General features: G+C 36.7%; 1 protein-coding gene across 1 annotated transcript in view; it reads left to right on the forward strand.

The window, feature by feature from the left end:
- The window catches only part of LOC143290383 (uncharacterized), a 35,191-nt gene extending 21,844 nt beyond the window's left edge, over positions 1-13,347 (forward strand). The window contains exon 9 of the mRNA XM_076599770.1: positions 259-13,347. Within this exon, the coding sequence (XP_076455885.1) occupies positions 259-578 (320 nt within the window). The 3' untranslated portion in view covers positions 579-13,347. The remainder of the gene's footprint in view (positions 1-258) is intronic.
- The last annotated feature ends 990 nt before the right edge of the window (positions 13,348-14,337 follow it).

Here is a 14,337-nt window from a genome sequence, read left to right on the forward strand (position 1 = left end):
AAAATGTCATACTTTTCACTATAAATTGAAGACAGTTTTATTTTAAGTCTATTATTTAGATTTATTCAAGTCACTGACGTCTAAGCGTGTTGGGTTACGCTGCTGGTCAGGCATCTGCTTGGCAGATGTGGTGTAGCGTATATGGATTTGTCCGAATGCAGTGATGCCTCCTTCAGCTACTGAAACTGAAACTGAAACTCAGGTGACTGAATTATAGTGATGATTTGAAATCAGTCTTGTGTCATTCTCTGTTTTTAGATGTGTTGGCATTGGCTGCTAGCATTGGGGAGCTGACAGCACACACAAAACGAGCTCGCACAGCCAATTGGTGCGCCCTTCAAATGGCAGACAAGGAAAACCCACGCCTTGCTTCAGTCCCAGATCTCGACCTAGATGACCCTGTTAGGCTCCGCCCCTACACAAATCCGTCTGCTGAGGAAGCTACCTCAGTCATCTCTGCTGCCAACGTTCTGTCTTTGCCAGCCACCACAACGACCCAACCATCATCTCTGTCATCATCATTGTCGCCCATGTCAGCTTCTATTCTCGCCACGGCTGGAGCAACAGAGGGGAAGTAACTGTGAGTGTGGAAAGTGTGCGGTGTGTTAGTCGTTGAGCACCGTATTTAATTGTCAGAGGGTATTGGGTAGTCCTGTGCAATTCCTTGTGATGTAAAGGCTGGTCTCATTGGAGTACCTGTTCTTTTGGGGAGAGCTATTTATTTTGGAGCTTAAATAGGTGTTGTTGTCTGTTGGTATCAAAATGATGATTATCATGTCAAAGCATTATTGATGGCAAGAGACATTATGTACAGATATGTTAGTGTAAAGCAGCAGGATCAGATTTGACGATGATCATCGTTTTGTGTGATTAAAATGTTGAACATGTTTTTCTGTGGGATGAACTAAGGGAGCAAATGTGATTTGATTTAATGTTCGATCAAATATACCATCAGATTGATTGGAGTGTCCAATGTCATTTGGTAAATTTATCCATCACCCTCATTTAAAAAAAAAGAAGTAAGTCTTATGTTTGTGATTTTTAGAATTGTGGAAAAACTGTTTGTCTTTCCTTTGCTTTAATCAAGTTTGATTATTGGTTCCCTCACCAGCCCCTTTCCCAACATTTGTTAATTGGTAAGTGTCACATTGTTGGGAAACAGTAGGTGAGTCAGCCTCTGACAGCAGTTAGGTGAATGTAGGATGAGTACTGGCATTTTCTTCAGCTTGCATTTCCTTCAGTTTCATTGAAGGACCACATTTTTTTGTTATTGTTTCCACTTCCCTTGTTAAATTTTGTAAGTCACCTATGTCACTGTATTGATGTTTGGTATAGTAATCATTTTAGTTGGAGAATGACTGTCAGTACTTGGTTCTACTGTTTGAATGTAAATTGAAGTGTGTTTGGTATTTGATTATTTAAAAAGAAGTTGATAAAGAATATAAAAAGCATGAAAAAAATCTGGTTACCTGTTTGAGTTTTTGAAGTCTTGATAACTTGTTTTGTTCAGTTATGTCCTGTCATGCAGGTATTATTTCATGTAAATGTGAAGCACATAAAGAGGGTAATTAAGATGACCAAATGTAGCACAATGAAACAAACATCTTGTCACTGCCCCCTTGTATCAGTAAAGAACAAGGAAAAACTGGCAGATGGCTTTGTAAATAATGTATCAACTAGTGATTTATTTTTCAGTCCTGAGGAAATAGTGTAGTATTGGTTAGTGGTACAGAAAAGGTATAGTGTTCTAGTTTCAGATTAAACTCCAGTTAGATGATTTGCAAATCAGCCAAGTGCAGAGATCACCATGATTTGAAGCAGAAGCCATCAGAAATAGTCTCCTTATGCAACATGTTGAATCAGGTTTCTATGCAACCACAGTGTGAGCAAATGTTACTTTGCTGTTCATGTGATACTGCACAGTCTGCAGGACTGCTGAGTTGTACAAACCATTGCTAGGTCCATTTACATAGGCATTTAATGTATTCACTAACAGTTTCCTCTTGAGCCTTTGCTGGAAGTAACTAGATGGAGTCTTTGTGGATATTTTGCAGCTCAGGCTAAGTTATTCTGGAAACTAGAAACAAGCTCACATATGTGAAGAAAGGAGAACTGCTTATCTGTTTATGCTTGTTAATATTTTCATTTGAGACTTTGTGTGCATTTGTCACCGTGTTTAGACAAGCAGAAAGCATTCTGCAGTGATTAAAAAAACCCTAGAAGGATCAGATAGGATCGTGTGTTGTGTGATAAGTTGATTCTTGTTGGAGATTTTCTCAGTCAGAATGATGTAAACTAGGGTCCAATTGCAGTTCACCAGTTTTTGGTTGTCTGCTGTGTAGCTTGTGATAATGTCTTTTAGTGAAAGATTTGTCATATTTAACTGTGATGATTATCAGGTCAGATGCAGAAATGCTAGACATATAAACTTGCTATATTGTGTTGTTCTTCATGTGTATGTGAGAAGGAGTGTGAGTAAGTTCCCAAGATGTAAAAATATATATTTTTTATAATCTGGGATCCTTGCTGCACTTGAGAGCAAAAACGCCCTTGTCATGGAAACAGTGTTTTTGAATGTAATGAGTTTGGTATTCTATCAGAGTAGGTGCCTAGTTAACACTGCTTGTTAATTAGGAAAAAGTAATTAGGAAAACGAAAAGATTCCAGGGATAGTCACAGGCTGTGAAGGACAGGCAACTTAGTTTTCCTTATGATATTGCGCGCACAATTAAAACAGCTTGTGGGTTGTTTTGGCAGAATATAGACTTTAAAAGATATATCTTCAGCAAATGTATGGAGTATAGACTTTAACAAAAACTGGTAGAGCTTTAGTGAATGTGAACAGTTAAAAGAGTAATGTTCTGAATGGAAAGTTGCTTCTTTTTTTCTTCTTCTTTTTTTTCAGAGCCACCTTACCAGCTTTTTGTTTTACAGAAACTTTGATACATTAAGAAATATTTAAGTGTTTGCAAGGCACTTACTCTGAGAAATACCTGAGCGTTGTCTGGCGATAGCCTATCATGGTGCTTGTAATGCTTCTGTTCATTTTATAAAAGAAAGTGCATATATGTGTCCATGCTGATGATTTATCTGACCAGGTAACAGAAGAGACTGGCCAGTCAATCAGTCTGAAGCAGTTGATGCCTGCACTGTATGCTGTCTGTACGTCTGTTATATTGGCATTGCTTTTCCTTGGCTGTCAACTTGAAACAAAGTCTTTCATAGTGTACTCACAGGAATAGGCTTTGATGACTAGAATGTGTAGGATGATGGAGTGCACCATAGAACTGTGAATATGTATGTAGTGTTCTTTATCTATACTTATTGTGTTTTGGAAATCAATCCCATCTTTAGACAGCTGTTTTGTTCTAGTGGAATAGACCTTCATTTTGATTGGAAGAAGCAAGTAGATTTAAAACCGAACTGGACTGTCTTGAATCCTCATTTTGATTTAGTGGACCGTTTGTGACAGGTGTCTCTGGCCCTTTCACTGTGCTGCTGCTTGTTGACTGAAGTTGATACAGAAATGAAATATGCAGTGTCTTAACAGAAGCATGGGAACCTCTGTGCAATAGGGAGGCCTCACCACATTGCCCACTTAGTGCCAGGCCTGGGAGTCGGCACACCAACTGTGGCAGCACAGAGTCTAATGTGCAGGGAGTGTCTGTGTGTGGCATCCTATCATTGCTTGTCTTTTTTTTTCTTTCTTTTTTTTTCCCATCAATTTTGTCGATTTTTTTTAATCATCTTTTTTTTGTGGATGGTTTCTTTTAAGTCAGTTTTTTTTAATGCACTGATGGATGTCTTTTTCCACTAAAGGATATAGCAATAATGGCATGTCCTTACTTCTGAAGAACTGGCATGAGATGCAGTTATTTATTTATTCATTGCCCAAGTGCACACAGTCTGTTTAGATGGTAGATTTCATTCACAAGGGATCCTCAATTCTATTCTTTTGTATGTAAATTACTGAATAGATATGTGAGTTGTGACACATATTTACGTTAACATGTAGCCAGCAATACCCTCTAACAACTGCTTCCTGCCAAACTGCTTTGTGACACTTGAGTTAAAAGACTAACAGTATGGCTACATTCACAGTTGAATTTTTGCAAGCACAGAGTGTGGAATTGCACTGAAAACATTGTGAATGCATCTTGACAGCCAGGATTGGTTTGTACATGGCTGACATGTTATTTTTAATCCTTTCCATTGTTTCTTGCACTTGTTAATTGTTTGACTCTGCTGGACTGTAGTTTTCGCCCAGCTCAAGGCATGTCTTTGAATGTGAAACAGTTCAGTTTGTGCCTGGCATGGAGACAGACTGACTGGGTTTGTGATTAGTTTTTTTTTTCTTTTTGTGGATCCTTAGGTGGAAGTATCAGCAGGCTTTGTAGCTTTCATACAGTATCGGTATTAGTGTTGTACTCCAACGACTAGAACGTACATTAGATACATGCTAATCAATACAACTGAAACGAATTGACAGTGCTTTATACAGTATTTTTGTATTGCCAAACAGATTGTTCAAATTATTCTAGAGAAATCTATCTGTTGTTGACTTTCCCATGTGCCATATGATGATTTCTTTATTGGCTACCCTCTGTATGTGAGGAAGAAGAAAAAATCCATATACTCTAAAAAGATGTTGCTTATATAATTACTGCAGAGTTGAAATTTAATGTTTGATAACTAACCAGCTGGGAAAATTGTAAACAGCAAAATTCTAATTCTGAATACAAAAACTAGCACTTTAACATTTGAGTATAAATTAAGCCTGTAAAGTGTATATAAATACATTCAACAAATTTATTTATACCGCAGTATCATCATTTCTGTTGAAATATCCTTTAAGATGTGTGCATCCATACATTACTCTGTATGGGAGAAAATGAACAGAAATGATACAGGTCTGGATAAAGTCCCAGCAAAAACTGTGATACTGTAACAGCCATAAAACTGTGAGGAGTACAGAGTCTCTGGAGAGGAAGAAAAAGAAACACAGACAAGTTCCTATTAAAACCATGTCCAAAATTTGAACCCAAGTTTCACCTCAGCATCTCAGAGAGGTTTTAAAAAGGAACCTGACTAGAATCATATGTGCCCGTGATTCGAATGGTGTTGATGTATCCATGTGACTGTCCTGTTATTCTATGAATCCAATTGTGCCTCTAGTAGTAAGTTAAAGTTGTCCTGATTTCTGTCACAGATTCCTGACAACCTCTTCACAAATTTGAACAATAGCCAGTAAATGGTTTAAGATGGGGTTTTTGGGTGTTTTTTTTCCAAAATATGTTGTCTCTTTTTTCTTTTTCTTTTTTAAACATTGTAACTTACCTATAGCTTTAGAAGTAGTATTGTTTAATTGAGTAGAATCAGGACAAAAAGAAACAAGTTGAAAAAAAAAATCTAGTTTGCTTTGCAAATATTGTATGTGTCCCATACATATTTCACTTGGAAATGATCATTATGTGCTTATGGGGTTTGGTACCCTCATCTACAGTCTGTCTTCTCCCAGTCTCTCCTCCCTTTCCCCAAACCCCTCTCCCTTCTTCCCCTCTACCCTTGGCAAAACAGCAGTCTGTATCAGACTTGGATGCTGCATTGTGGTGCTATCTCCACAGATCTGATTGGTTCGTATTTGCAGTAGGAATATATTTATCTCATCAAGAGCAGTTAATAGTGTGGACTTTCTCGCACAGACATATCCCTTCAGTTGAACAAAACAGTACTGACAAACTTGCTGATGAATATGAATTTGTGAATATATGCCAAGCACATTGTGTACTGAGCATCAGAACACTGAAGGGGGTAAACCAGACAGGTTAGGCATTGCTGTGTGACCAGGTATTAGAAATAATGGTGATTCTTGCAGAAAGACTGTGGAATTAGGTGATTGGAGTACTGGAGAAACACAAGCAACCAAATGTTGCTAGCTCATTTGTGTTTTTTTTTTCAGGTAAGACTGAATAATAAGTATATTTTAGGCATGAATAATTTTTTTTAATGCACAAAGTTTGGTGTTTTTTTTCTCTGAAATAATTCCTTTTTTTTTCAGTGTAAAGGCTGGAACCACAACAACCTTCATAACTTAAAATATGAAAGGACTCTTCAAAAACATCATCTGTTGATCAACATCTTTTTTATATATTGTTACTTGTCATTGAGCAGTATATCAAACATGTGCCACAAGCTGTTTCTCATCTCTGAAACAAATTTAAGTACACGATTAAAAAAAGAAAGAAAGAAATAATAGGTGATTACAACTATGTCCTCTGTCCAAGTGCAAAACTATGATGGTAGTGGTTGCACTTTCAAACTTAATTTGGCTATCAGAATTAAGCCACACTCACATTTTGTTATTGGCGTATGATCAAAATCATGAATAGATCTGAGTTCACTCAGAACACAAGCATAATTTGAATTGGTGCTTTTTGGACAGGTCAAATTTACAATTGATTTCATGTTTCCTCAGTGAAAAAAAGCTTTTTTTCATTAATTAATCAGAAATGAAAAAAGTAAGACTTCATTTTCTACAGTATAGATAATCTTCCTTAAGATTGTAGTGGAGATAATATTGTAAACAGCAAGAGATTATACTTCTAAGTCTGAATAAAGCAGAACAGATATCACTTGCCCCAGTTCAGTTCACTTGCTCATGGAGGCATCACTGCATTCGGACAAATACATATTCACTACACCACATCTGCTATCAGATCGCTCGACCAGCTGTGTAACGCTCAATCAGGCCTTGCTCCAGTTTCTCAGCAGAGTCTGAGTGAAGTAAAGCAGAGAGATCACACGGTAATCTGAGTTCCCTATCAGGTGAGCAGTCCCAGGAAACTAATTTACACCGTGGATTAAAATCAAATGAACTCTGGCACAGACTCTGGCTTTACCTGGGGTAGGTTCTCATGGCCTGAGCGTTTATGCAGAGGTCAGGCATCTGGTGGTTTTTATCTTTTATCTTCTTTATTTCAAGCAGATGTGATTGGCATATATGGATCAGTCTGTATACTTTAACACCTTGAAACTGAAAGAGGCTTCAGTTCTGGTCATATTCACTCTGTTGTCTTTTATTTCCAGAACTAAGCTCAGATGAAGTATATGTGTGTGTGTATTCACAAACTGGGTGTTGAGGAATGACTCAGAGCTTTCGTGGGGTGGTGGTGTTGGTGGTTTTCCTGCACAGACAATGTGTGAAAGACAAATCCAGTTCTTGGTGTCACACAGAGAATTAATTTCACACGGGAGAAGCAATTCTTTGATCACAGTATATACAATTCAGTTGATTTCCTTGTGTGGTTGTATGGTTATAGTATACATGAACTGACATTCAGTGCACATGTATTTTGCAAATGGCTGTAAAAGTTTTGTTTCATAAGCTTTGTATGTTTGGAATGTAAATGTTGTAGTCTATTTGACTGTTATTTATTAGAACTCATAAAACAAACATGTGTTGTTGTGAAACTTGAGAAATGCGTGTTTATGGTCTCTGGTGGTGATAACTCATATCATTTGGTTGTTTGGTGTTGTTTTGCTTGAAGTGAAGACTTGCCACACACTGGTCGCTATTTGTCCACTTTTTTCTGCATTTGTTAATGTACAGTGCTTTGTAGATTTGTGCTGTAGGTAAAATCTAGTCTGGAGATCAGAACGTTTTGTCTCGGAGCTGGTGTACGTTCTGGGTAGTGTACTTTCTCAGTGTTTTACTGGACCAGCAGAATAGTGGGTTGTGCATTCAGGTGTGTGGTTATAGCTGTTGAGCATTGGTGTTGATGTCTGTTTCTAATTTGTGTGTGTATGTATGCATTATTGTGTCAGTTGTGGGTTTCTCCGGTTTATTCTGTACCAAAGCTTTTAACTGTGGGAACAATGACAGTGTTGTACATATTTTGCAGCATTACTCTTCCAGTTAAGGGATTTTCCCTGTTCTTCTTGAAAAGAAAGCAGCATTGCTGTTGTCTCCCTGCTCTGCCTCTCCATGCTTTCTGTCCTGTCACACTCTTCACCTTCACATGCATCTGTATTCAGCTTGTGAACTCAGTAGTCATCACTCACTTCTCTGGGTGAATTTTGGGCTGGCGATAGCAGTGTGCTTTTAATGATTATCATTACAGATTGTTTTAATCTGTAGAGAGAACTCTTCTTACTCCTTGACAGTGGAGCTGTTGTGATGACAGGATGTTGATCAAACCACTGAACAACAAGAAAATCTGTGTCTGAGCACACTGTAAACAACCCTGAAGTACAACTCTACCACAGAGTTTAAACTTGTGCATGGTCTTTTCAGTGTTTTTTTCAGTGACCCTGAGGAAAATTGGGCATTCTCCAGTCTTCTGTTCCAGTCATAAATCTGTGATGATTTTTGTTCTACAGCCTCTCTTCATATTTATTGATATGCTTGGTTATTTATTCAAAAGAACAGAGGAGATTTGCTTAAATTTGTCAGTTAGCATCTCATAATTCAGCTTTTATTCTTTTTTGTTATCATAAAGATAAAATCTTTTGTTTGTATGCATTCTGTGTAAAATGAAAAGTCAAAATTGGCATGTTAATATATATTGATGAGGTTCTTTATTGCCATCTCACTTACAAAGATGGTGCTTACGCAGCTGTCTATGCCTTTCACACTGATAAGCATGCACAACACAATCTTTTCTAGGCAGATGTAAATCAAGTGCTGAGTACATTTGAGCAATGTTGGATCATATTAGTCCTGTTAGTCTACTCTCTTGTACAGTTTCTGCCACTACCAAATATAAAAACCTAAAACATAATGGCAAACCATTAACTTCACACAAATGGCCAGAGGTGGCTTTTCCAAACAACGAAAATTAGAATGAGTATTAGTGTTAATCTTTAAGTTTCAAAATGATCTCTTACTGCTCAGATTCCACATTTGTGGTGTTTAAAACAAGTTCACTGTGACTTAACTTCACTGATGAGTAAAATGAACACCTTTGTGTCCCCCCACCATCCTGGTTCAGAAAGCTGTGAAAAACCACAAGATGGAAGTGATGACTAATAGCAGACTTAATAGTTCATAGTAAGGCAGATGACAGATCTTGAAGAACCTATGAACTCACTAAGTCATATTCTCACAACACTGCAGAGCAGATGCATTTTGAGATGCCGACAGTTATTCAAATCAAGATTACTTCTTTTTTTAGGACTGTGGAAGGTTACTTTGTTTTAAGGATTGTGTTTCAAGCTATGTAAAGTTTGTTCATTGTTCTGGAGAAAATTTGGATGTATCGTCTAGATGCAGGTGTCATAAAACTTGAGGAAGTGAACCTTACCAGTGAACCCACAGTGCTGTGTAGATATAGATATGAAACGGAAATGAAGAAGTTTCAGACTCAGACTGAGGCTGTGCCATCAGTTAGAACAGTCAAGATGGCAGATAAAGAGCTTAGACTGATGAAGATTACAGCTTGTAGTGAATTCATTGCCACAAATAAGTCGTGGAAGACTTGCTACTTGGGTTCTCTGTTTTTTTGGTTTTGTTTGGGTTGTTGTTGACTGAAGGACTGATTGTACAAATTGTTTTTGAAATGAGGATGTTGTGCAGATACATATGTATATGGTAAAATGAAGCTTTTCATTGTGTTGCAATGTTGTGAGATGATGTGTTCATGATGTTGTCAGTGGGTTGAACCCAGAGTGACATGTGGAAACAGAGAAGAGTGGTCAAGCAGCGTTTGCTAGTAGTCAGTTTGCCATGATTTTGAGACCTGTAGATGACAGATCTCAGCAGTAGAGTTGCTGATCTCAAGCCACCTGTGTCTTGTTGTTTGAGTTTTGGCATGTGGATGGTCGTGTTTTCCCAATGAATGATGCCACAGCTCAGAGGTTATTTATTTTTGTATCATGGAACAAGTCTGCATGTTGTTGCCACACTTATTGGTATTGTGTTCACTCCAATAGCGTTGTCATCTTCATAATCCATGGGATGGGTATTGATTTGTTGAAAAGTGTGCTGCTTGTCATGAGCTGTTGTGATGGTTTGGCTGGTGGAATTTGTTGCTGTTTGTGTACAAAAATTGTGATATCATACATATTTTTGAAATTTATGGTTGACGTTTGCATTAATGTCACTTCCAGGTGTTCTTTGGTGGTTTAAAAAAAAAAGGAAAAAAAAAAGAATGTTCTATATCTTTACCGTTTATTTCTGTTGTGTCAGCAAGCATTGCTGTTGTGTGAACTATTTTGAGAGCAAAAATGTGAAGAATGTTTCCTCGGAATAGGAAGAGAATAGGAAGAGACTTTGTGCTACTGAATTGCCTGTTGTTATATATCACTGGCAGTGATTTATTTTCCCGCATCAAACATAGTCCACAGTTTGAGTTTCTCCTTACCCACTTATTAGCTTTTCCCCTGAATTAGATGGCCAGTTTCCTTCTGCGTTCTCTTTCTGCTTTCTTCCTTTCCACTGCCCCTGTTCTTTGGGGAAGGGGAAGAGTGAGAAAAGATAACTATTTTTTATTATTAATCATTTTCTGTCCAACATTTCTTTCACTGATTGGCAGCTGCACTCCATAAACAGTTAGAAACTTGTGGATAGCAAATGTCAGCCTGCATTGTAATCAGTGATAATCAGTGTCAAATGCTTTTATTCATGCGCATGAATCTTTTACAACGACAATATTTAAGAAATTATATCACAAGAATTGTATTATTTTGCAAGTGAAAATAAAACTTGGCATATGCTTGGAAAACACCTATTTCATAGATCATAGAATTGAGTAATCTCTTTGTTGTCCATGATATAAAGACAAATAAATGAATAAATAAGAATTAATCATCAATACCCCAAATATATAAATAACATTGAATGATGAGTAGGGTTGGGAAGCTGAAGTGCGTGAAAGAAAAAGAAAAGAAGACAAATTTATTAGTATTTCTAGCACTTTATATGGATGCTGTGTTCATGTGTTTGTGAGTGTTAATATCAAGATGCCATTTTGCGCCATGTGTTTTCTTTTGCTCAGATCTTTGTAAGGTTCCTGGATTTGTCACCAGGTGTTTGTGGAAAAGAACAGCGATTCATTGAATCACAATTTATTCGGGTGGTGGTAATCACTGATTGAATCTGACGTTAGAAATTAGCTTTCTGAAATACTGTCCAGAGGATGATAGAATTGAACTTGAAGAATTGGATTCAACCTTGTGATAGAAAAACAGTTGGTCTTCTCTGTTGTACTGTATTAAATCAAACATAAGTATTCTTGTTGAAATTGATATCCTGTGGTTCATAATTACCTTTATTTAAAATATGTAACAGTGTATCACATCAAAGTCTTTATATAGTCCAAAATAACTACAAATCTGCGAAAATGACAATCAGTGTGGTGGCTTTGAGGTTGTTTTTTGTTGTTGTTTTTTTTGGTGGTAACAGCATATTTTTGGAAAATTCACACAGAAAGCTTATATTTTGCTCAACAATGTCTTTCATTATTGTTGTAGAGAAGAGCATCAGTCAAGAAGAAAATGTATCGTTTTTGTAATGAATTGTATTCTACAAAGTGTCACCAGATTGTACTAACTCACAAAAATACTGTCATGTAGAGGGATGTGTTTTCTTGTTTGTTCTCTGTTTCTTTGTCAGTTGCAACCATTTCTTTTCTGTGGATTGCTGTTTCAGAACAGTTGTCTTTGTTTTATGTTGTTAAGGCATTTGTTTCACATGTATCGGGTTTGTCACTGTGTTTCAGAAACATCCATGTTGTTCGAATACTTGATTCAGTTGTCTCAGCAGCTTTGCAAAACCTGGTGCAGTGCATGCTTGGTTGGGTCTGCCACAGCGAGCATCGTCATCCTGCAGGATGATTCTTTCTCTGACAGATTTCAGACACATTGAAAGAAATCTCTTTGGGCAGTTGTTTTGTTTGATCTTCTTCCATGTCTGGAGAGGGTTTTGAGTTTTGAGGTATGATGAAGAAGGAAGGGGGAGGGGTTGGCTGGAAAACATGGTAATTATATTTGATAGATGATAAGGAAAGCGTGACTGTTCTTTTGTAATTCACAGACCACATGGTTGGGAAAGGTGAAGAAAGCTTAAAGTGTTCTGGTCTGCAAAACATGTTAAAATGAAATAAAATAATTTAAAAGATATGTAAATAAAATGAAATAAAGTAAAATAAAGCTTCACGGGGGAAACGTCTTTTGGTGCAGACATTGACAAAAAGCCAGATTGAGGGCTGAGGTGAAAACAATTCTTTAGAAATTATAATAAAAAAAATAAAAAAAATGTACCAAAAAAAGAAAAGAAACTGCCTGTTCAAGTAGGACATGAACAGATCAGGTCTAGATGGTCATATCTTCAGCAGTCAGCATCTCCATTGTAGCCAAGCAGTTCCATTCCTGTGAGCATGTTGGTTTTAAGTGGTGTGTCATACTGCTGTCATGGTCACCTTCAATTTCAAGACATTTTTATCTATTCTCCATATCCAGGGGATGAGGACGACAACTATTGCCATAGTTGCAATGTCTTAGTCTCAGTTGTTCAAGTTAATCTCTCTTCTTCTTTTTTTCCTTTTTTTTTCTTTTTTTTTCTTTATCGTATCATCAGGTTCAATTTTTGTTGGCAGTCATGGTGATCAAAGTATGTTTCAGAGTTAAGTTTGTTTCTCAAACTGTTTTTATGATCTTGTCGGTGTTTTTGCTTCTAAAATAATGCATTTTATTTTGCAAAGCACCGTATGGATAACTATGATTATGTCTTTTTTTTCTCCTAAATTTGGGGGCAGTGCTAAATAATCAGGAGTGCCTTGAATTTTATGTCAACGACTTAAATGATTGAGTTTTGGTTTGGGAAGAGGGCTGGAAAATGTTCCAGAGATAGTTATCTACATGTACCAAGTATTCCCTGTTTCAGATGAGATAGAATTTAGTATTTCAGTATTCACATAAAAAAAAAAAAATCATTGGAACATGGTATTACTTTTGACTGAAAAAAGTGCAAAGACATGGAACATTAGTTATGAAGTTGACAAGTACTTGTATCAAGAATGCTATTAGATAGATAAATAAGAACAGCTTCTTGTCAACATCAGTTGATGCATGGACCTGTAACATGTTTATGAATATTTCGAAAAGCCCAAGTCTCAAGTTTGAATCTCACAGTGGGTTGATTGTTTCCCCCCTCTGGGCATGTAAGTGCTGGTTCTGGATGTGACTCTTGAAACAAGACGGTAAATCAGTATTCCTTGTGATGATTATGAGCTCAAAGAAGTACAAGTATTCCACAATTCAAAAGCATCTTTGATTAAAATCACTGTGCAAACATATTCTAACAAGGACCTTCCCATTGTCTCATATTATTGTGTACATGTTGGTTGTGATGTCCCAAGGGTTACTGAGGAGGTGGGATGGGGGGGGGGGGGGGGGCGTTGAGGGAGTTCAAAACTATGGAAGACAGTTTTTGTTGAATGTTTCACAAGACCTTTGACAACATAGAAGATCAACTTTGCAAATCAACATTTAAAATGAGATCATATTTTTAAAATGGTTTTCGTTGTTCTTTTTTTCCTTTCTTTTTAATTTTTTTTGGTATGGTATAGTAAATAAATGAAATACTTATAACTTTGTGATCATGTGTATACACAGTAAGTTTTCTTTTTTCTTTTTTTTTCTTTTTAATGTGTTTGTGGACATAAATATAATGTAGCTCCTTTGCTGTGTACGGCTACAATCAACACTTTGATTCTTTTTCTTTTTTTTCTTCTTTGTTTTTTGCCATGGCTTTTCTTATTCTGATTGTGATTTCTGGTGAATTTTGATTCATAAGTGGCATGTGAAAACAGAAAATATAAAAATCTTAGGCGAATTAAAAAAACAAAAACAAAACAAAAAAACAAAGCAAATACTAATCATGGGGGAAAATATAAAAGATGCCTAAACATTTCTGCATTTTTGAACAAGCCAATTTGAGTCTGTTCTGAATGGTATATTTGTAAAAGAGAACTATCCTTTTTGTCCTAGTAATCTCAAACTGAGATTAAACGATGTAGTTTAGCACATTTAACATATGCCCAATAACACCCCAACTCTTACATCAGCCTGATTGCTCAGAGAAGTTGGAACAAAGCATATCAGTGTATGGCCATACAACAAAAAATCCTGGTGTGATCATTTGACATTGTTTTTTTTTGTTGAGCATTACAGACCATCATGATTACTTCAGAGTTGGTTTTTTTTGTTCTGTTTGTCCAAGTTCTGCATCTTGGACATACATCAAATCACAGTCGAACAGTTGTTGTTGAAGAATTGTCTTTAATTATTTAATCTTTCTACCTTTGTGTTATCTTCAGGTTGTCATTGGCGTAATATGTG

The sequence above is a fragment of the Babylonia areolata genome, chromosome 15 (assembly GCF_041734735.1).
Source record: "Babylonia areolata isolate BAREFJ2019XMU chromosome 15, ASM4173473v1, whole genome shotgun sequence".
Taxonomy (NCBI): domain Eukaryota; kingdom Metazoa; phylum Mollusca; class Gastropoda; order Neogastropoda; family Buccinidae; genus Babylonia; species Babylonia areolata.